Source organism: Dioscorea cayenensis, chromosome 4, assembly GCF_009730915.1.
Source record: "Dioscorea cayenensis subsp. rotundata cultivar TDr96_F1 chromosome 4, TDr96_F1_v2_PseudoChromosome.rev07_lg8_w22 25.fasta, whole genome shotgun sequence".
In the NCBI taxonomy this organism is placed as follows: domain Eukaryota; kingdom Viridiplantae; phylum Streptophyta; class Magnoliopsida; order Dioscoreales; family Dioscoreaceae; genus Dioscorea; species Dioscorea cayenensis.
Window position 1 is genome coordinate 18,701,414 of NC_052474.1, and position 19,262 is coordinate 18,720,675.

The 19,262-nt window shown below is 39.0% G+C and overlaps 1 protein-coding gene and 1 long non-coding RNA gene across 2 annotated transcripts; both read right to left on the reverse strand.

The window, feature by feature from the left end:
• Positions 1–12,300: 12,300 nt before the first annotated feature.
• Positions 12,301–15,130, reverse strand: LOC120259397. The gene is made up of 4 exons (XR_005536103.1): positions 15,038–15,130; positions 13,747–13,799; positions 13,549–13,658; positions 12,301–12,345 (listed from the first exon to the last, which is right to left on the reverse strand). It is a non-coding gene; the product is annotated as an uncharacterized LOC120259397 (long non-coding RNA).
• A 719-nt stretch (positions 15,131–15,849) lies between these two features.
• Positions 15,850–17,409, reverse strand: LOC120259539 (ethylene-responsive transcription factor ERF110-like). Its single transcript, XM_039267162.1, has 2 exons — positions 17,091–17,409; positions 15,850–16,576 (listed from the first exon to the last, which is right to left on the reverse strand). The coding sequence occupies exons 1-2, from the start codon at positions 17,407–17,409 to the stop codon at positions 15,894–15,896; spliced, it is 1,002 nt and encodes a 333-aa protein (XP_039123096.1). The 3' UTR covers positions 15,850–15,893.
• Positions 17,410–19,262: the final 1,853 nt, after the last annotated feature.

A 19,262-nucleotide genomic window follows, 5' to 3' on the forward strand; every position in this document is an offset into this window, starting at 1 on the left:
GGAAGTTACGTATTGCTAAGAAGTGGAGACGGCGATGGAACCAAGACAAGACTCAAAGACCAAGACATAATGGAACTCCCATCCACTGCGTGCGACGGTTGGACTCGACAGCTGGGCTTCCTGAGTATGTGGACATACTACTGCTCGCACTACGACGGCCCTGCACATCGACCTACTTCTGGAGTACGCCACGACATTGTAATGTTTGCAGGAGTGAGACTCGCGAGCTCGACTAGTTGCCTGACTCAAGACAATTTGTGAGTGAGCCCCACTTTTGTTTCCATGCTCTCTTTAATTTCCTGGTCCTGTCTCTATCGAGAGTGATCGAGGCTACAATTATCGCGGTTTAGAATTGCTTTTAAAAGGCTGTTTATCCGTGAAGCGAATTCATCCTCTCTCTCCAAAAACACTCTCTCCTTGATAGCAACTCATCCTTGGTCAATAGACGTTTAATCAGTGTAAACATACATATGTTTATACATATATAGGTACGCATGCATGTCGACATAGAATCCTTTTCTTGAGAAATTATACACTTTATGTATCAATTTAAATGAATTACTTAATGTTTGTGTACGCATTATAGATTTAAATATATATATATATATATTCGTAATCATGGGTTAGTATTGATTTTGTAATCTTGTATAATTGACCAGGCCGCGTTATGTTTTAAAGCTTTCTATGGAGAATTTTATTTTGCTTAGCGTAATTTTTCTTGTGACCTTTTAATGGCTAGCACGAATCAGATACTCTGGCATGTCAAATCGCATTGGATTGATATATTTGGCAAGCTGAGTTAAGTACTTTATTTTCGTAGATAACATACTTTCTTTAAGGTGCATGGCGTTATTCTATTAACATGCTAACTTTTGAACTCTTTATTTCGTTGAATTAGTCTCGGGCTATAATTGTAATTTAAGCCCGCCCAAGATTTTCGTGAACCCAAGCTAGATTATTCTGCGTTTGGGTAGTAACCGTGAGCGAACATGAAGTCTCGACTCGTGAACCCACCTCAGAGTCTCGGAGATGTACGTGCCTCGTGACCGTAATTCCAGTATTTCGCACACTATTATTTAATTATCGTATTGTTTAGTCATTTCGCTTATTTATTATTTACGTGATATTTATGTTATTTATTTATTTTATTAATGCATTATTTACCCTCAGATCTCCTATCGGCTCATATTTCGATCTTTCAGTAGTTTTAGTGACATCTCCACCGGCTCACCCAACGCTAGGCAGAGCAAAGTGTCCCAGCCATGTACACATGTTTTCTCCGTAGTAACGCCACCGACATTACGCGCGTTGTCCATTTCTCGATCGCTGGGTCAAGATCCGCGCGCGATCGCTGACAGCGCTCGCTCGGGCACTTTCACCATACGATGATCTAGCTTCGCGATCGCTGATTGCTATCGGCCGTGAGATGTACATGTCTCAGTATGCTCACGCGTGTTTCAGTATTTCGATCATTTCAGTATTCTCGTCTCGAATTATCACTATTCTCGCTATATCCGCATTATTCGCTCTCGCGATCCCACCGGGCCCTCGTGCGCTCACTGTGTACTGCGCGAATTTTCCTTTCATGCAGAGAAAACTCGCCCAGGATCGGCGCTGTCTCTCGGGGCTTATTCTCAGAATCGCGGGACTTGCCAAACATCCGCTCCTGTAGGTACGCGAAAAACTGCGTGTTATTTTTATTCGTCGCATGAGTAAGACTTGTATCTTATTTGCATTATTTGGCTTGTAAACCACTTTCAGGTGCATCGTGAGGGACCTGCCTTAGTCCGCATTCTATTATCCCTGCTTCCGCGGATCGCATCCAGTAGCTCTACATTATCGCTTTCGGCTCGCCTGCCAGGCTGACTCCTCGACTCAGGTTAATCTCGAGCGTCTTTGCACCTCGCTGGGCCCGCCCATTGGAGGCGCCGAGATCACGCTGCGGGACCCACTGGCTCGGGTCAGCTGATGTCAGACATACGGGCTACGACGGGACTCTGGGCTCGGGACGAAAGATTGGACCGGATCGGAGAGCCAGCGTGGAAGACCTCAGAGCACTGGTGGACGCACGGCAATATGATACGACTTTCCGCCATTGTGTCGACGAGTGCGACACGCAGACGCTCCCTCATCATGGCGTTAGATGTCAGGGGTCCCAGCACCCCAACAAACCGGCCGACTCCTAAGAGCAATCCGTAGCCTACGCCCATAAAGCCGAGGTTCCTCAAGGCTACGAGGAATTATAGGCGTGTGGCTGCGAGGCATCCTCGCGGCTCACTAGTGGTCGTGATCCCGGACGCATCCATGTAAGTGACGCCCCGGCAAGGTGGTGCTGCGGCACCGTCTGGAGGACCAGCCACGATGTGGCTGCTATGTCCCGAGTCAGAGGGACCTGCCTTTGGATGTAGAGGTTTCGATTGTGGGTGCTACTGACTCGCAGCTGAGGAGATCGGGCCGAGGCTGGCCAATGGAATTGTGAGCGGTCCAAATAGAGACCGAGTCTCTGCTCCCACTTTGTTTGCTCTCTTTATTCCTCCTCAGACCTACGATGATGTACTCTTTGCTCAGGAAACAACTACGTGAATCAAGTTTATGTCACTATTTCTTTTTGTTTAAGAGAATATGTATCTCGATGATGAAGTCATGGTATAGCGTAGCTCATGAGGACCATATACGCCACTCGAGGGCGTGCAAGTTTTCAGAAGTTATGAGAACACCAACTCTACATCAAGTCGAGAAGTCATGAAGTTCACTCATCATATCATCAAGTTCCCTCGGGCAATTAATCTCGGCAAGGGATGTCCAGATGGACGTGAAGCATGGAGGCATCCTCGACCGGCCAACACCTAGCAAAGTCTCGTAGTCTGCACCCATTCCTTGCTGGCTACACTATCGGAAGTTCATCATGGGATACTCAAGGTGGCGACACCCTTCACCGATCCGCTAAAGCAAGGACCGCCGCAGGGTTAGGGACGAGGATCGAGCTAGCTTTCAGGTTAAAGACGGCCATTTCCAAAGTAACCCATGTTGAAAACTTCCCAACTTTGAGGTACCCTGAGTTACACACCGACGATCTCGACAAGGTCAGGCGGAATGCTTGTCCAGGAGGGACATCCGGTGGCCTTTGAAAAGTCGGAAGTTTTAAGGACGCAGTAGCTAAAGTATTCAAAGACATACGAGAGAGGAGATGTCAGTGTAATCTATCATTCTAGGTGCCAGCGAGTCTATCTCTTAGGAACACATTTTCGTGATCAAGACACGTCGCCAACACCTACTTTACGCACCCGTAAGATGCTTTCCCTGAGATAGGCTCGATGGCAGGAGTTTCTTCAGGAGTATCACGTTGAGTGGCAACACAAGCCCGACAGTATAACCAAAGTCATGGATCCTCTTCAATGTAGTGCAAGTGGTGGAGATGCAGCCACGCCGGGCTCATGCGGGAGTTTGATCCGCTGACGCAGATCATGTAGGTCGCAGACAGACCGACGCCCTGCATCAAGATAGTACGAGACGCCGAGGAGCGACTCAGTACGCCGATATCGGGCGAGGACGGGTCGCTTTCACGCCCAAAGGCGCAAAGATCTTCACGCCTATCGAGGCAAGCTCCCGATCTGCCGAATGGCGAAAGACCATGATACTCGGAGGCTCGGGCCACCCGAGTAAGGAAAGCGATGAAGGCACTTCCGCCCGCACACCATTATCGCCGTATATGGAGGGCGATATAGAGACTATATCAAATCTTGCTATGTGTGTCAGCAAGATAAGCCGGAGAAGAGGAAGAAAGCCGGACTGCTACAACCGCTACCTATTCCGGAGCGACCGTGGGCGTCGATTTCCATGGAATTCATCTCGGTTTTCCCAAGAGTCAAGGACATTTCCACTAGGCTATGGGTGGTTGTCGATCGGCTAAGTATGTCATGGTTCATTCCAACACAAGCTACTCGCCTCACCCAAGAATGCAGCAACAGCCTCTTTCCTGCAGCCACAAGACATTCAGTGAGCGACGAGACGCCTCGGATTATCGGACTGTTCTAGATGGCATTGTTCAGGGTTTATTAGGAACAGAGTCGGAAAGTTCTCTATAGCCAATCATCCTCGCATCGACTCGGGCGCATTTGAGCGAGTCAATGCGCTGCTCGAGGAGTATCTCCGCCATTACGCCCCCGCCTTCCCGTATGATCGGGCTTGATCTATCGGACACGCCGCAATCTTACTTACAACCCACATCATCCCTCATCAACCGGTTAGAGTCCTTTTGAGCTAGCATATGGATTTCAGCCTCTCACTCCACCAAAGGTCGCTAAGCTGAGCGCGGCAATGGGTGTCTGTCAGCAGCATAATTTTGCACTGTGAGCGATAGGAGATAATGCGAGAAGGCGAGAGATAGCTTTAGCAAAGGCCGCTAGGGCTAATGAAAAAATATGCGACCAACGGAGTGAGGCCTCGAGTTCAAGATAGGAGATCGGTGCGAGTCAAGTCGACGCCGCAGCGTGGAAGAAATCAGACCGAAGGATGTCTCACAAGGGTTTGATCTCGCGGTACGATGGACCGCTCGAGATTACGCAGGCTGGTAGTAGTATAGCTTTATATGTCAACCTACCCGAAAGGTTGAAATTATACCCAACTTTTCATGCGAGCTTTTGAAACCCCGCTCACGACGATCAACAAAGACTCGGAGTCGGAATTGTCGATGGCATAGCGCCCGACCGCAGGGAAGGAATTTACTCGACTACCGAAAAGATTCCTGATCGGAAGTAAGTAAGGGCAGAGAAGAACCGCGGACTTATTTTCTAGTCCAATGGAAGGATCTCCCCGAGTCAAAGGCGAGCTGGGAGAAGGACACAACAACTCTTAGGCAATTCGAGGAGTTGATTCAAGCGTACCTTCAAGCTCAACCAACGAGGGCGGCAGGCTCTTCAGGGGGGGAAGGTTTGTAGCGAGGCTTTGCAACGTCCCGCCCCTAGCGGGCGGATCGGGATCACTCGACCGAGACGATGGTCGAGGACGAGCAACCGTAGTACGATTGCTACAATCGGACACCACACTTCGGTCACTACTGGGTACGACATCCCGCACAACCCAATCCCCAAAAGCGTAAATCGGGCACATCACCAGGCTGACGCCAAGAACGACCGAGCAAGGCGTGGTGGTATCGCCAGTGCTAGGCCGGGAGAAGCCAAAAATATTCTAAGACATTGGTCTAGAGTATATACCCATGACTTAGGCGGGTCATGGATCGGATACCGAAAGGTACGGCTGCAAGGCCTGCGTGATCTCGGTAAGGCCACCGACGCGAAGCGGTATGGGCTTTCTACCGACGCGAGAGGTCGACGAGGTGCATGGCGCCAGATGGCACTGCATAAAACCAAGCAAGGGCGCGTCATGTAAGGCATAGTGTCTCCGTCCCAAGAACAAGGTGGTTCACAAGCAGGCTTAGTCAGAGGGCGCTCAAGCACAGCAGGCGCCTGATGACGCGGTGTGGCTAGCGACGCCGACACAGACGGCCGGTGATGACGCCACATTGTCGACTCAGTCGACGTCTGTGCATAGCCGAAAAACACGACTGCCACACCCAAGAATGGTCAAGTCTCGGGGCCTCGCCTATAAATGCTGGGCAAGGAGCCTTTGAAGCGCAAGCGAGAATTGTGTGGCCTTCTGCTATAGTCAAACTTTTCCACTTCATGAAAATTACTTTTTTTCTCTTCATACTTGGTGTCCTTTCGCTTCTTTTCGACCGAATTCTAAGGCCATTCGGAGGAGAATGCTAGGTTAGTGTGACGAGCGTAGCCAATCACAGCACGATGCCGATCTAGCAGATCAACCCCGTGACAGCTGCCACTAAGACACCTTCAATCACATCTTAACACCTCCCCTTGGTTGAAGACTACATACACCCAATAAAGTCCTCCTATAGTTGTGCGTTAGACTGGGAGAGATTTTGTAAAATATGTCTTCAGAGGTAAAATGTTCTCAAAGTAGATTGCAACTCTAGCCTCAATGATAGTCTACCTAGCTATTTTACTCACTTTTGAGTTGATTACCAACGAACATTCCAACATTACTATCTAGAGCATAACCTACAAATATAAAAATATTAGGGTTTCTGACCAATCTTTCTAGTTCTAAGTTCAAGAATTTTAACTCTTGGCAAGACACCACACTTTTAAAGAAGTCGAAATGTGGGGTCCTTCCTTTCTAAAGTTCATAAGGTGTTGTAGTACTTTGGTTCTTAAAAAGAAATCACACTCTAATAAAAACAAACTAAGAGCAATACCTCCTCCACAAGTTCCTCGCACTCTAGAACTTAACAACATAGCATTCACCACGCCCAAGAAAGTTATGCTTTTTTCTTTAACAACTCTATTAGACTCAGGTGTATATAGAGTAGTTAACTCATGGATGATGCCATTTTCTTTACAAAACTGAAACATAGCATTAGAGGTATATTCGCCATCTCTATCGACATAGTAAGAACTAAATGGTTTTCTTAATTGGTTTTTGGCTTCACTTTTGAAAAATCATGAATTTGCTAAGGGCCTCATCCTTAGATCTAATCGAGATAAGTAAAGCAAGAACTCAGAGTGATCATCGATAAAGGTAATGAAGCATGAGTTCCTAGCTCTAGTGGGAGTTCTAGCTCTAGTAGGAGTTCTATTGAGTATCACAGTATAACACTATGAACCAATTCAAATATGAGTTCCTATCATTGCTTGTTGAAAGTGTTTATTAGAAGTTTAGCTTGAACACGTATTTGACATTTGGAACCTTTGGTCAATCTTAGACTTTGGAATTAAATCAAGGTTCATAAACCTTCTAATGGTTCCAAAAGTCACATGTTCTAATCATCCATGCCAAATATCACAAGACTCAACGTTCAATACAGCAAAAGAAAAACATGGTAACTTTTAATTGAAAGATTTAAAGGTTCATAAACATCGAGTATGAAAAAGACCATCATATAAAAAACCTTTCCTACAAAACTATTTCGACTTAAAGATTACAAGACAATTAGCTTTTAAATACAATCTTATACCCACTTTGACGAGAAGTGATCAACTAATCAGTTCCTCCTAATGTTTGACACGTGGTCAACATCTAGAACGGTAGGACTTTCATAAATGTCATCTTCAAGTCAATACGCCTTTCACTAGCACGTGAGCTACATCGACCCATTTCCAAGGGTTACACACCTTTTACTTGAGACCTAGTAAATTAAGAACCAGAAACGATCCGCATAGACGTGGACATTAGCTCCAAATTCTAATCACCACTCTAGGTTTTGGTAAGCTAGGTTAACAGAAGAGATAAACGCAACTAACCTAAACTAGGGTCTCAAAGGGAAGCGCACCCATTTCAAGGATATTAACTTGTAGTTTAGGAGGATTAACATTTTTTTCTTCACGTAGTTTAGTATTTCGAAGAAGCTATCTTGAGTGATATGATTTGTCCTACCATAAACAACAGTACTACATGTTTTTTCAGAAGACTTCGAGACAGGAGGTTTAGGGTGTGAGATAGGATGATAATGAACATGAGCGGTTTTTCCTTAGATTTGACATATCTCTTTGGGTAGAAATAATGACGGCCTTTTAAAGGAAGAATGAGAGCTCCTAGAGCTATCACCACACTCACCAAATAGGCTCAACTCAGCATGAGGTTCTAAACTCTCAAAAAAATGTTCGCTTTGCTCTCTCAATTATAATAGAGTTATAGGTTCCAACAAGGTCTAAAGAATCGACTTTTGTGCCTAAGAAAAATAGCAAAAACCAAGCCAAGATGGTGGGATCTTGTTTAGTAGGATGTAGATAATGCGACCCTCATTATACACGATACCACATTTCTGACTGCATCGAGATAATCCTAACTAGTATGAATCAAGGTTTAAAAAGGCGAAAAGGCGATTTCGAGGCTGCTTTTTGCTTTTTATGAGGCGAGGCGTAAGTCTCGAGGCGGTCCGAGGCGTAAGCCTCAACAAAAAATGAAAATTATAAAAAATAATTGATAAAATAAATTAAATAGTCATAAAATTTTTAATAAAATGATTTATTGTCTTTGGTTTTCATATTTTTTTTAACTTAAAGTTATTTCATAGTTCATTTTAAGTTAGTTTTGATTTTGTTTTGATTTCATATCAAAAAATATTTTTGAATAATTTGTAGATAATGAATAAAGAATAATATTTAATTTATATTAATTATTAGTGTTAAATTAGTATTTAAATTATAAATATTTTTAATATTTTTTTAACTAAAGAGATAGGTAGTGAACATCTTTGATATATTATTAAAATATATATTTTATAATTAATTTTTATTTTAGAATAATCTCATCCATTGAATTGATGATCCATTGAATTGATGATGGTTAAAAAACCCTAGCCTCCACCATTGTCTCTTTCCTCTCATCAACAACTCAAAGACGCCAGTGCGCCACCATCTCAAAGCCATCCGCCACCGTCCGCATCTTCTCCAGTCTTCGCAAGTCCGCAACCGTTCCCTTCTCAAAGCCACCACCACCGAAAAAGCCGCCACCACCGAAAGCCATCACCACCACCTCAAAGTCATCCGCGATTTTCTTTTCTTATCTTCACGAGGCGTACGCCTCTTCCGCCTCGAGGCTCACCTCCCCGAGGCGGAGCGCTCACTCGGGTTGGGTCGTAGGGTCGCGCCACCCACCATGGGGGCGACGCCTGAGGCAAGCGATCACCGCCTCGCCTCGTGCCACCATGCGCATGCCTCGTTCGCCTTTTTAAACAATGGTATGAATCTATTCACTCATATCAACTCCATCTACTATTTTGTAATTTTCAAACTCTATGCTAAGATATCATATCCTAATAGCATTATCAAGTCCATCTTCCCTTTCTAAAGTATGCCAATGTCCCTAGCAATTTTAAAGGCAAAGTACTTATCGTAGAGACAATTAGAAAAAATACTAAAGATCCAGAGCTTGCAATGGAAATCAATCTCCTCAAAGTTTTACTAGTAGGTGCTAAAGTTGGGGGTTGGTCAATGGTTGAGATAGATAATTAGCGAAGTCCATCATGACCAAAATTAGAAGTTTCAAAGTCAGCAGGATTTTTAAGGACAGAGTAAAGTCCTAAGGAGAAGAAACAAAATTCAGCTTGGCTCTTCCACCTCTAAAGTTTGTCTTCCAGTCAAATTTGGCGGGTCTACAAGAGCTATTAGATTGTGTTTAAGCCATATTGTGCAAAGTGTAGTGCAAATCAAATGTGAAAGGGCAACTAGTGTGGCAAATTTTAGCTAATAAGAAAACTAAAGTATGATGATGGAATAGAAAGGGTATATAATCAAAATTAAAATTCAGTAATAAATAAATAGACAATTACAAGCAATGAAAGCACACAATCAGGAAGTAGTTGCAACGGAAACAGAGTAAGAACCCGTAGTTAAATTCAAAGCAGAGATAAGCAGCTTTGATAAGATCTCGTATCTAGGTATATGTAGAAAATATAAGCATCAATAAATTGAATCAGAATAGGATATATATACACAAGTGCCAATGGTAATACGCAATCCATAAAGTGTGTGAACCAACAAAATATAAATTATGTGCCAACAATGATTTGAACAGGTCATATAATATCAATTATCATACAATAGCAATTGCAGGGCATCAATCAGATAATTAGTAAGTCAAGGGTAAGCTAAAACACAGTTAATCTTATAAAGCAGGACAAAATTCAACAAACTAAGAACTATGACAATAACTTCACAGCAATGATAGCAAGTGAACAATCAGATCTGAACTTGAAAATATAGCAATAATATTCAAGCAAGCATGCTCATTATCATGATAGTAATTTAGTGTTAGACTGTTGGATTGGTTATAAGACAGTTATTATTGTTAGGATTATGCCCTCGAATGCCAACGAGGATACTTGTATTAGGGCATTTCATTTGTATTATACATTCTTATTCTTATTAAATAGGCATTTATTTTGATGTTCATATAAATCTTGTGATGGCATTATAATTAGTTTTGAATATCATAGTCCATGTGTATTAAGTTAAACCTTCTACTCTTTTGTGGGATAAAAGAGAAGAGCACTAGAAGGGTTTGGTACTTATACACTTAAAATAATAGTTCGCGAAATCGTAGAATCTTTAATTGGGCATTAAAGGTTCGTAAGGATTTGTATGACATATACTTTGACAAAAGAGTAGCTAGTTGAACACTATGGAATAGTGAGAGCATATGTCATAAATACATCATTGGGAATTGGTGTATTCGAATATGACTCGCAACAATCCAATCACATGGATTTTACCTTTCGACAGCTAATGATCGATTGTTGGTTATGATCATACGAGTGGACCTTAGACCAAGTATCATGATCACAATGTACTTGTGACGCCTCAGTCTCGCTACTAGAGTTGTTAGGCCCGGCTCACCTTTTGGTAGGGCCGACTCGGCGCGACTCACGCTCTGACAGTAGCAGCCTGTGAGTGATCACCAAGAAGGAATCTGCTCTCTCAAGTAAACGAGTCAATATCCCTATGCGACTATAAGTATATGAGATTAGAAGACCTTAGCCAAGGCAGACTAAACTAATCGTGGGAAACGAAGGGTAGTTTGGTAATCTCACCCCATTATAGTTATTTTGCATGTAATCGAGTTCAAATGAGTTTGACAATTACCATGGCTCTCACCCTGTCGGGATACAAGGACAAAAGGTTTATACACATATGGTAATCATAATCGGAAAGGTTCGTAATGATCTACTCATTCGTGTTCAATTAGGCTACGACGTGGGACCACTGGGGTCGGGCTAGGTGTCACCCACGCCCTTTGGTATCCTCTCATTGCCAATCGGAACGAACCTAGGAGTCACGCTTAAAGGGATAAAGAATCGGGCCCTCGCTTTTGAGTATGTAGAATTATCAATTTACAATTTCACTCATGGGATGAGTGAAATTGTAAATTGGTCTAGGGCTTTTGTCTTAACTTTAAATTTTGATTTAAATTCGATGGAGTCGAATAGATAATCAAAATTATGAGGACTCAAAGATAAAAGTGGTTTTAGTTACATTAAGACTCATATTTCTAATAGAACTTCTACGGTAATGTTTATCATATTACGAACGTTCATATTTCGAATAGAACTTCATGATTGAATGATGTTTATCATATTTTATGAAGTTCTATAAATATGACTCTCTCCAACTATAGACAAGACTCAATTAATTCTCTAGTGAGAAAAATCCCTCAGCTCTCTTCCCTCTAACCCCTAGCCGCTATTTGGAGAAGTAAGAGGAGATTGTCTCTTAATTCCGGGCAGGATCTAGAGGCGTGGAACTTTCGCTCGGGCGCTAGGAGATCTACTGACAATCGAGATAAGTTCGACGATCAAAAAGAAAGAAAAATCATTAAGAGGTAATTTTCTAGGCCTTTTAATTAAATAAAGATGCTCATTAAAACAATTAGAATATATATCGCAAATATATTATTGCTTCCGCATGCCCTTTTAATGTTATTTGATTTTTGCGATATAACCTACAATTATAGCATGCATAAACAACAATTAAAGACAATGATAATGATTTAAAAGTAATCAAATATCTTGGCCTGAGATTAAGAGTGCTTAACACTGCCTTAACACTGAAGTAGCCCTTTTCGTGCAAATTTAACAGCTTCACTCCAAATGCTAGGATACACTAACTCAAGAAAGACAGCTCCTTCCTTAGCATGTTCGGCGAAGAGTTGTGCTCAAATATAACCCATTAAAAGGAAATGAAGACGAGAAAATAAAAAGATAAGGTAGAGTTTTCACAAGGGCGAAGAATTGAGGACTATGCAGGTTCCAAGATGAGAAGATAGATCGGTGAGCCCTAGACACTTATAGTATATATATATATATACACATGCAAGAAGGCCAGCCAACAGTCATAAAATGGCCCGTTAGATGGAGATCAATGATTATAACCAATTGTGAATGAATGGAAAACGGTGTGCGGTTCTTTACATTTAATAGTCAACCCCTATAAGAAAAAGGATGTATGAAAGTAAACAGTCCTAACACATCCAATGGTCAATATCTATAATGATTAAAGTTTTGGTGTAATTTAGGCTCCTGGCCCCAAAAATTTTCACACAACCATCAATTCACTTGAATGTGCAATTGTTATGAAAATCACAAACAAGTAGCAATACCTGGAGAAATGGCGGTGCTTATTTGCTTAAATGCTGAATAAATATGCCTCACAAGTGGCGTTTTCTTTATAAACCATTCTCCAATTGAGAAAACACCAGCTCCCCAAACCATGATGAGACAAATATACCAACAAGCAATATAAACACAAGTGATGTTGCAAAATCCAACACCTGCAGAATAAAATGATTGAACACTAAACTAAGTTCGGCAAACTTAACTTGGATTTAAGATAGAGATATGTTGACAACAACAAAACACATGAATATCATCATAATTACCAAGACAAGAATCACACTAGCATCAAGAAGGTTTTGGTGAGTTTTGCAGCAAAAAGAGATTTAGCTGAAACTAGAAAACCTATATATCATCCATAAATTCAAAAAAATATGCAATCAATGGAGGTGATGGGTATAACATATGCGTTCATATGACCAATATTTTAGATTTTATTCAGAGTACTATTCATTTCTTCCTTTTCTTTTTATTTATTTATTTGAGAGATATAGCCAAACCATTTTATTAGGAAAATTTCTTGAACCCAAAGTGGAATACTAGCTCTCTATTGTGTAAATGGTCAAAGCACTACTATAGGAAAAGGATCCAATCTCATAAAAAATAAATATGTTGAAAATGGTCATATTGCTTAGATTACATCTATGGGGATATTTGGTTGGTGGCTTATTCACCTTCTCCAACCAAACAACCCATAACATATCTCACCAATCCATTTTTATAAGATTTAATTATTCAAATACATATATTTACTTATTAATTATTAAAAATCAATGCTAATAAAAAAATCTATTACTAATTGAAAATAAATTTTAATTTTAAAATATTTATTTTTTATTAGAATTATTGAGCCAACTATGGTCAGCTTATACAAGAATTATTCCCCGAGACCAATTCCAAAAAAAGATTTTCTTAAACCTACATTTTTTTGGTCTCAAACCAAGCACAATATATATATATATATATCTATATAATAATGATTAAGTGACCACCCGTGGTTTATTATTGAACATTAGTAAAAGATAATGGAAGGAAAGAGACAATGAAAAACACTACTATGAAGAATAATTCTCAAGAAAAGCTACATTGCCTGATCTCTTTACAAAGGCTTATATAGCTGTGTACCATCTACGCAAATCAAATCCTAGAAGGAAAAGAGATGAAATATACAATTATCTAAACATGACACTAATCAAATATTTACTAACCATACATAGCTAACCATATATAGACTAATCATATATAGTCTAATCACAAACTAATATTACAAGATTTCTCATAGTTAGGCACTAAGATCAGATAGTAAATTGAATGGCAATAATATCTACAAAAATAATTTACAAATTGCAACAAAACTGTACCAAATATATGAACTCCAAGATTGGCATATAATGGACTGAAGAAACCATCCACAAACTGGATAAACGACCAGGTAATGAAAAATGTAATAGCCACTGGAAAAAGAACCACACTGCAACAATAATTGTAAAAGGAGAGTTAAGTGTAAAAAATTTAATAATAAAAATACTTCAGCAATATGTTCCCTATGAAAAATGTACCATCCAGTCATAAATTTTCTTGAAATCCAGCTTTGAAGAACAGCAAAGCAAGCCTGGTTAGGAAGAATATGAAAGTCGTGAAATGATCTCACAAAGTGCACACTTAGTCATTTAGCTTGATTATAAAAAGATCAAATACATGATTCATGTTTTTCCCATGGATGTTTGAGAAAAATTAAGCATCTAATATATAGCACCACCACTTACCCATTTTTATACTCATAAGGACACATAATGAATTGATGGTGGCCTGGCACTTTAATAACTAAGAAGGTGTTTAAACATAATATAGCAATATAATTGTTAGTAATTTTTATAAGTGATGAACATTATGTAGTAGAAGATCAAGACTATTAAGGGAGAAAAATTAATGACACTTGTTTGCCAGACAGCTTAGTGAAACCCCCACAATTAACTAATGTTGACAGCACTACCCTACCAAATTAATCAGTGAGAGTGGAAATTCTACAAGATGAACATTAATCATTTCACAACAAGAAGAATCACCTCATTTCCCAGATTGCATATAACAAAAAATTTAGACATCATAAAATTCATGAAAGCAAATTATACGCAATCAATTATTCTTTATACCAACCATTCAGCCCCTCATCCACTCATCTAATCATGAATGAGGAAATAAAGTATTCACTAAATCAGATGATATCACTTATTCCTTGCAAATACTTGATTTCATGTATTAGATTATCACAGATCTCTCTAGCCTTCTGCTTCCTTGGAATTACAAGATTATTAAAATGAATTCAAATAATTATATTGATTTCTTCTAATTTCTCGCACTCCATTCATAAAGTTTTACAAGATTAACATAATCATTTCTCAACAAAAAAGAATTACCAGTTCCTCTGATTGCATATAGCTATAAATTTAAAAGTGATAAAACACAAAAATTCAAATAATACAGATCCTCACTCTATCCTCTAATCAAGAATAACCAAAAATTAAAAAAGTAGCCAATAAATGAGATAGTCCATAAAAATTATCCATTTCAATTGATAGATTATCATGAATCTCACCGACCTTTTATTATTCCCCAAATTACGAGAACGGCAAAACCAATTCCTATGATCATATCAAATCCCTGAAATTTCTTACACTCTATAATCCGAAACGGATCAAACCGATCAACACATAACATAAGATCACAAGCCACAAAAATCCAGTAAAAATCCAAGAGTCCAAATTCAAACTTCCCCAAATTTCACGAATTATACGACAGATAACGAAATTCCAAAAACAGAGGGAGATGAAAGAATCAAGGGAACCGAACCTTGCGGGCAGAGGAATTGGAGGAAGACCTCTCCGGATCCTCTGGATCAGCATCACTATTCAGCGGGATAGATGCGGAGTACTCCGCCATGGCTGCGCCCCCAAGCTTCGCCCCTCAGACCGCGAGCGGGAGAGAAAAACACTGAAGTAGTTGGGTCACTTGGGTGCTGCGCCATTTTATAGGAACTCATCTCTCTGTTCGAACCAGAATCACTGTCCAGACTCTATTAAAAACTCGACACGTGTCCCCAATCACAATAGAAAAAATATAATAACATCACACTTTTATTACACGCCGTAATATAATAAAATGTCAACAGTATTTTCCGATTCCGCAACCGACGAGAGATGACCTATCTGTTAAATGACTCAAATATCCTCCAAATCGTCTCTGGTTGCAGGTTTGCCACCCGGGAACCCGTTAAACACAAAATCGATAAACAGTACTCTCTGTCAATCCAATGTGAGAGCAAGGGTCTTTTTGGTCTATTAATATTAGGCGTTTTACTAAAAATATTCCTATTTTTATTTTAAAAAAAAATTCAAACTTTCAACTCATACAAGTGGTAGCACAGCTGTATTAAAATATTAATTTTATTTATGTACATAAAAATAAAAAAATAAAGTTAGAAAGCAAAAATAAAAAAACAATAAATAAGATTTGATCTTATGACAGAAGATATCAGTATCAAATTGTTTCTATTTTATTTATCCAAATGAATCAAATCAAATAACAACCAACATTCCTTCTTTTTGTTTTTGTGTGTCCTTTTTGTATCAACAGTTCTTTTTATAAATTAAAAAAAATAAATAACAATTTATATGGCCAAACAAGAGAAAGTTCTTGCATGACTGATTCACTGCCCACCATTCGGAGTATAATAAAAAGGATAAAAAACAGAAGCAGAAGAAGATGAAGAAGAAGGAGGATTAGCAGAAGAGGAAGAAGAAGAAGCAGAAGCATTAGTAGAAGAAGATGAAGAAGAAGAAGAAGAAGAAGAAGAAGAAGCATGTTGGTAATGGTCATGAGAATGAGAAGAAGTGAATGAAGAGAGTTGATCCAAAAGAGACGCAGGTGGAGTTCGTTGATAAACTCCAACACCCTGCAAAAGCCTGGAGTATTCAACATAGTCCCTTGATAAGTACTGTTGAGGATGATGAGGTGGAAGTGGAGGATGAGGGGGAGATGGTGGCCGGAGACGAGCTAACTCCGGGAAATTAAGTTTAGCCCGGCTGCCACGGAAGCGGAGAGCAGCCTCATCGTAGGCACGGGCGGCGTCGATAGCGTTGTCGAAGGTGCCGAGCCAAATGCGTGTGGCCTTGTGTGGGTCTCGGATCTCTGCCGCCCATTTGCCCCATGGACGTTGCCTCACTCCTCTGTATCTTCTCCTTGGAAGTTCCTCCTCCTCTGCTTCTTGGTTTGTAGGTGATGGTGATGATTGCATGGGTGGTGGTGGTGGTGGTGGTGGTGATGGTGGTGGTCTCATTGGTTGTGGTGGAGGAGCTGGGAAAGAGCTTTGTTGATGGCTTTGCACTCTTGCTGCATTGTGTATTGATGTTAGTTTATGGAATGGAGAGACATAGATTTTTAGTGTGTTTACTATGGGATTTACTTTTCATGTAATTGTGTAATAAAAGTCTTTTGTGACATTTTACGTGATTTATAAAGATTGGTCATGAATATTTTAAGTATTTGTTGGGTTTTGAAATATTGGAACAATGCCTATATTATAATATTATGAATATCAAATAGGTAGTTTTCATAATGAAAAGGGAAAAAGAATAATATAATATTCATTAAATATATTAAAAAACTGATAAAAGAACAAAGAACGGAAGAGGCGAGAGACAAGTGGTTGTTGTCATCAAGATAAGGGACAGGGATATGTATGAAGATTCAAAAACAATTGGATATTTTCTATGATTACTCTTCTCCAATTTTCTTTTTTTTTTCTTTTAAAGGAAAAAATATCTCCAATTCCAAAACCATGACAGAGATGCATTAATTCTAGCTAATGAACAAAAGTAAAAGAATTCTCAATCAAATGAATTACCTAGCAAAGTTGGAGAAGAAGAAGAAGAAGAAGAGGGTTCACCAAGACAAGTCCCAAACTCATTGAAAGCTCTCTGATATCTAAAATCCATTTCTTTTGATAACTCTTCTTCTCTAAGTCTCTTTAGTCCAACAGAAGTAGAAGATGATGATAAAGAAGAAGAAGAAGAAGAAGTCCCTGTTCTTTGTCCAGCAACAACATGACTTAAAGCTGACACCATTACAGACATTTCTTGAGCCACATGTTCATCAGATAAGACCATCTGATGATGATGATGATGATGATCAACATGAGCCTTCTCTTCTCCTTCATCAGCCATGGGCACCACCTTGAAGCATATATAGCAAAATTAAGAAATTTAACCCTACAGAGACTTGCTTAGTTCTAGAGCAATGAATAATAAATGCATACATATATAAGAAGAAAAAAAGAAAAAGAAAAAAAGAAGCAGGTTATACTTGAGAGCAGCCGCCTTTTGGAGAGCTTTTGAATAAAAAAAGGCTTTTTAGTTCAGGGTTTGAACGTGGGGGTTGGCGAGAGTGCCGGAATGTCGTGGGGTTTATTAGATAGCGAGAGGAAGATTTTGATTTGGCTTCTTATTTTATTTATTTATTTATTTATTTATTTATTTATGTGGGTATGTTGAGGAGTTTTGGTAAAAACGACATTGGAAAAAGTTTGAGGTTTGCAATTGGATCATGTATTTTTTTATGGTTGGTGAGTATGGGACCTTTTTCTTTTATTTTTGCGAATCTTTTTATTATGCTTGTTCAATTCATCTTTCCTTTGTTCGAGAAGGTGGTCATGCGTGACTCAGATGGAAAAAAACAAATATGCTGCGGTTTATTGTATGTATATATATATACATTCATGCATATGCACTACAACAAAACAGGGTATCAGGATGAAAAATCTCATATTTTGAGATTGAAAATGTTTGAATTGAACTTATTCATTAATAAAAAATTAATTTTAATTCGTACGTTCTGACACAAAATCAGAATTCTAACTCTTTCAAATTAGGATATTAATAATGATTGAGTAATGAGAAAGAGTTTTTTTTTTAAAAAAAAAATTTTACCTGAGCTACAAATGGATGAAATTTGAATAAATCCACTAATTACAATAATGAAATAAATCAGAATACATAATAAACAATAGTAATATGTAATAATACTAAATAAAAACTAATAGTTTTTGGATCAATTGGTACTGGGGTTCTTTCGTAAGGCATTTGTTTCGGGAAGGATCCGAGATCGAATCTCATGTCCACGCAAAGTGAGAACATGTAGATCGGCATTGAGTTCTGCTTCCCACACGTGTACAGTGCATGTCTCTGATAGGTGTGTTTATTGTAATTATAAAATAATAATAATAATAATAATACTAATGAGTAAGATAATGAAATTGTTAGAAAAAATTGTTGATTTAATAATGAAATTATGATATATGAGAAATAATGGATATTGTTAATTTGATTTATTTATTACTATTTTATTTATTATTTTGACAGAAGTAGATGGTAAGTAATAAAAAAATATATATAGGACGTTAAGTAAAGAGTGCTGTAGCAATAAATGTGAGAATATTTATATTTATAATCTCATTGGGTTTTTCCCAAAAATAACTTGGATCTAATCCTATAAAGATGAGAAATCTAACCCAGTGGGATGAATAAAATCCTAATGATGTTGAATCTGATCAATATTATTGAATTAGTTACTAGGTCAATTTATGAAAAAACCAAATAAATGAATATGAATATGTTTAATCATAAATTTGTATTATCTTGCCATGAAAATAAATAATTGAGACAATCACTTGATATCCTAGTGGAAGTTACCATGAATAATGGGTGAGTGATGTAAAGTTAAATTCCACATGTCATAGTATTGTATAATACTATGCAACATACGGTAGAAAATTGTAGAAATACTATATCGATATTATTCACATGGTCCCCTGTGAGAAAAGCCGTAACATTTAATGATTGCTAGGCATGGGAGATTTATCATTGTGGGGTTGTAATTATTGATATATCATATTAGGCGCATGTTACAGACTTTAATTATTTCGTATATTAACTCACCCCACATGGTAAATTCCTAAGAGTCGTTCAAAATGCGAATCGATGCACCATCATACATGCCCTCGCCTTTTTGACATCTTTTT